The 3,163-nt window shown below is 49.0% G+C and overlaps 1 protein-coding gene across 1 annotated transcript in view; it reads right to left on the reverse strand.

The window, feature by feature from the left end:
- Positions 1-1,764: 1,764 nt before the first annotated feature.
- Positions 1,765-3,163, reverse strand: part of Notum (notum, palmitoleoyl-protein carboxylesterase) — a 7,444-nt gene continuing 6,045 nt past the window's right edge. Inside the window, exons 11-12 of the mRNA XM_005350888.3 lie at positions 2,709-2,756; positions 1,765-2,509 (exon numbers count right to left, since the gene is read on the reverse strand). Coding sequence (XP_005350945.1) covers positions 2,203-2,509; positions 2,709-2,756 — 355 coding nt within the window. The 3' untranslated portion in view covers positions 1,765-2,202. The remainder of the gene's footprint in view (positions 2,510-2,708; positions 2,757-3,163) is intronic.

Here is a 3,163-nt window from a genome sequence, read left to right on the forward strand (position 1 = left end):
AAGAAAGAAAGAAAGAAAGAAAGAAAGAAAGAAAGAAAGAAAGAGAAAAAGAAAAAGAAAACCCTCCCAGGTGTACCCAGCCACTTGAGTTTTAGCTAATTCCAGGTGTAGTCAAGTTGACAACCTTGCAGGTCATGTGTGCCTTTTGCATGCAGCCACTTTGGAAGCGAGAAGAGGGCATCAGATTTTGAAACTGGCAGTTTTGAGTAACCACGTGAGTGCAGGGAATCCAACACTGGTCCTCTGGAAGAGGAGCAAGGGCTCTTAACTGCTGAGTCATCGCTCCAGGCTCTAGTGTGGGATCTCACTAGGCATTTTTCCAGTTCACTTTGTTTTTGTCTTGAGACAGGATTTCTCTGTGTATCCCTGACTGTTCTGAAACTCGCTTTGTAAACCAGGCTAGCCTCCTGAGTGCTGCACCGCCTGGCTATGTATGTGTATCTTTATGGGAGTGTGTGTGTGTGTGTGTGCACGCGCGCACGCGCGCGTGTGGGTAAGCATGCCTGCAGAGGCCAGGAGAAAGCACTGGACCGGGGTGGGTGCTGGGAACCTACCTTAGGTCTTCTGAAAGAGCAGTGTACACTCTGAACCACTGAGTCATCTCTCCAGCCCCCATCTTGGTTTCTGCGGTTTTGGTGTGTTCTTTTCGTTTTTTTGTTTGCTTGTTTATTTGAGATAAGTTCTCAGTACGAATCCTTGACTGGTGTGGAGCTCACTATGTAAACCAGGCTCGCTATAAACTTAGAGATCCACCTGCCTGTCTCCTTCGTTCTGGGATTAAAGGTGTGACACCACTTGTAATGTTGTTGTTTTACCTCTCTCTCTCTCTCTCTCTCTCTCTCTCTCTCTCTCTCTCTCTCTCTCTCTGTTAGGATCTCTCTCTCTCAATGGGACCTGGGGCTCTCGATTAGGTCAAGCTGGCTGCTGGCCAACAACTTAGGGGATCCACTTGTCTTTACCTCCCCAAGCTCAGACTACATATGTGTATCACCACATCCAGCTTCCTACATGGGTGCTCGGAATCAGACTAGATACGTGTATCACCACATCCAGCTTCCTACATGGGTGCTCGGAATCAAACCCTGGTCTTCAAATTTTTGTTTTATGAAACAGGGTTTCTCTGTGTTGTTCTAGCTGTCTTGGAATTCATTCTGTAGACCAGGCTATCCTGACCGATTGGTCCTCATGTTTCTATGGCCAGCATTTTTACCAACCGAGTCACATTTCCAGCACCCACCAATGCCAAGGCACCTGGTGCCTTCTCCTCTGACTTCTGTGAGCACCAGGCATGCACATGGTATACATCCATACAGGTGAAACACTCATAAACATGAAAAACTTGTTTGGTGTGGTGGCCCGTGCCTTTAATCCCAACACTTGGAAGGCAGAGGCAGGATGGTCTCTGTGAGTTCCAGGACAGCCAGAGCTACATAGATAGTGGAGACCCTGTCTCAAACAGAAAAAAAAAAAAAAAAGAATGAAAGAAGAAAAAGAAAGAAAAATCAAGATGAGTTGTAAGCACCAACAATAGGAACTGAATGAATTCATTCTGCTGAATGAATGAATGAACGAATGAATGGGGCTGCCTTAGGAAGGGGGTTAAACAGGTGAAGTGGGGGCTACCGAACACCCAAGAATGTGTCAGAGATTGGGGTTCCCCCAGTTCCTCTTCCAGTCCTGTGCTGCCCTAGGAACACAATCAAAATGAGTAGAAAGGCTTTTCCAATAATCAAAGTTTCAGGGTGAACTTCTGTTATTTTTTTATTTAATTATTAAGAAAAAATATGTTACAAAACAATATCATCCATCATATATTTCTTAATTTCCATTTTTTTAAAAATTAAAGTAATAAAAAAGTCACTTTATAAAATAATACAAAAGAGCATGATCAGCTGGGGGCTAGGAGGGACCGTCTGAGCTGATGGGCTCAGGAATCCAGTGCTTGCTTTGCCCTGGCTCCCTCCCCAAACTGGGCTGGGGGCTAGGGAAACAGATGTGGGGTGGGAAGGGTCCCCCAAGTTGTGGCAGGGCTCAGAGAACACCACTCCTCTGGCCAGGCCTCCTGAAGGCAGTGGGAGAATACAGGCAGTCAGGCATCCACACCCAGGTCCTGGGAGTGGCAGAAGGGCTTGGACATAGAGCTGAGCTCCTCAGGACAGCAACTGGAGCAGCCCCTCTGTGCCGCCTCTTCCTCCAAGCTATCTAGTTCCCGCTACTCAACATCCCCAGCAGCTTGCTGGGCTCCATGCCCTGCTGCTGAGCCACCGTCTGCACATCGAAGCCCATGTGCATAAGGAACTGTGCCACGTTCATCTCTTGCCCTGTGAACTGGTCCCGGATGGTAGGGCAGGAGGGATTGCAGTGGGGCCAGGGGCAACTGTCTACCAGGTGGAAGGGGCAGCCCTTCATGGGGGTTTTGCTGGCCTTATGGCTGTCATGGAAGCTTCGATCCCAGCAGTGCAGTGCCCTGGGCAGTGAGGTCCCCTTCACCTGGACATCGGTCCAGTAGCTGTAGAAAGAACCCAGGTGGGGTCACTGAGGCCATCACTGTCCTTTGGGGGTCTGCATTTTAACTCCGCAGCACGACTGGTGTGCTTTGGAGGGCTCTGAGGGGCTCGTGGAAAGATGCCTAGGCATTTGGGAGGGGCCTCCAGGCCTATGGAGTTAGTACTACACATGCAAGCACCTAAAACCCAGGGGACACTGACCTCCGGATGATGATCTCGTGTGAGAGGCAGGCGGGGGCAAAGCTGGCCCTGGTAGGGAGACAATCAGCTTGAGTCCCACAGCCTGCCCTTTGCCAGATGACCACATGATCCACACGATCCACACTGACCCTTCCCCTTTGAGCCTCCAAAACCTGATGCAGGTACACCCCATCCTGCCAGAATCTGCTAGGCAGTAGCAGGAGGCTATCTTGAACACATGAATCTTTTTTTTTTCCCTTGAGGCTGGGTCTCATGTAGTCCAGGCAAGGCTCAAACTAGCTGCTTAGTTAAAAAATGACCTTGATTTCTTATCTTCTTCCTTCTATCTCTCAGATGCTGGGATTATACCATGTGTGACATCTGTGGTGCTGGGGATTAATTCCAGGGCTTTGTATATGCTGGGCAAGCACTATGCCTGATGACCTCAGTGGGAGCCTTCTATTCTATCTATCTGT

Source organism: Microtus ochrogaster, chromosome 7 (assembly GCF_000317375.1).
Source record: "Microtus ochrogaster isolate Prairie Vole_2 chromosome 7, MicOch1.0, whole genome shotgun sequence".
Taxonomy (NCBI): domain Eukaryota; kingdom Metazoa; phylum Chordata; class Mammalia; order Rodentia; family Cricetidae; genus Microtus; species Microtus ochrogaster.